Source organism: Arachis duranensis, chromosome 5 (genome assembly GCF_000817695.3).
Source record: "Arachis duranensis cultivar V14167 chromosome 5, aradu.V14167.gnm2.J7QH, whole genome shotgun sequence".
NCBI lineage: Eukaryota > Viridiplantae > Streptophyta > Magnoliopsida > Fabales > Fabaceae > Arachis > Arachis duranensis.
In genome coordinates this window covers 31,526,774-31,527,656 of record NC_029776.3, presented here as the reverse complement: position 1 = coordinate 31,527,656, position 883 = coordinate 31,526,774, and the positions used below count along the sequence as shown (strand labels likewise).

The 883-nt window shown below is 51.1% G+C and overlaps 1 protein-coding gene across 1 annotated transcript; it reads left to right on the top strand.

The window, feature by feature from the left end:
- The first annotated feature begins 255 nt into the window (after positions 1 to 255).
- Positions 256 to 666, top strand: LOC107489037 (uncharacterized). The gene has a single exon (XM_016109824.1). It carries the CDS (start codon positions 256 to 258, stop codon positions 664 to 666), a length of 411 nt encoding a protein of 136 aa, XP_015965310.1.
- Positions 667 to 883: the final 217 nt, after the last annotated feature.

The following is an 883-nucleotide window of genomic DNA, read 5'->3' as shown; positions in this document are numbered from 1 at the left end:
CGGCCGAAAAATTGCAGAGAGATCCAGGATAGGCTCCACAGATGGATCATGTGCTTGATGTTTCGGACAACCATCATGTTGAGTAGAGACATCGTGTCGGGACACGCTTCAGTCAGTGTGAGTGGAGGTGGCTCGATGATGCCATCAATGCATTAGAGGGGAGGGTTTGAGGCCGTAGAGGAGCCAGTGGAGGTCGTCGAAGAGCTAGGGGTGGTAGTCGAGGTAGAGCATGATGTGGAGGGAGAGGCGAAAAAGATGAAGGTAAGGGTGGTGATGGTGGTGATAATGTTGGCGACGACAGAGGTGATAGAGGTGGTGATGGAGGACATGACAGAGGTGACTGGTGGAGATGGTGATGGACGTGACAGTGTTATGAGTGGAGGTGTTGGTGGTCGTGGTCGTGGTGGTGATGGAGATGGTGCTTTTGGTGGGGGTGGCTATGATAGTTATGGTGGTGGAGCGTTATGCAATGCTGGAGGTGGCGGAGATACTGGTCGAGGGTTTGGTGATTACTTTATTGGGTGTCCTAGCAATGACACAGCGATGCATGATAGTCAGACGTGGATGAGCCCAGATGAGATGCTATCGAACTTGCTTGGCAGTGAGGGCCTTGATGCAAAGTACGGAGGGTCACGTTTTCTTGAGAAGATTAGCATCATCATGTAGGAAGATGATATGGCACGACGCATACCTCAGGTAGGTGGATCCCAGACACCTATAGATGTGGATCTGAATGAGCCTCTTTCTGGACCTGTCGATGATACATTTGTGTTGGGTGGGACACCTCCCTCGACACACGCTACACATACACCTGCACATTCCGGTCCATCGATGTCACAGGAATGCATACCAGACAAGATGGAACATGATGGCAATAGAAACG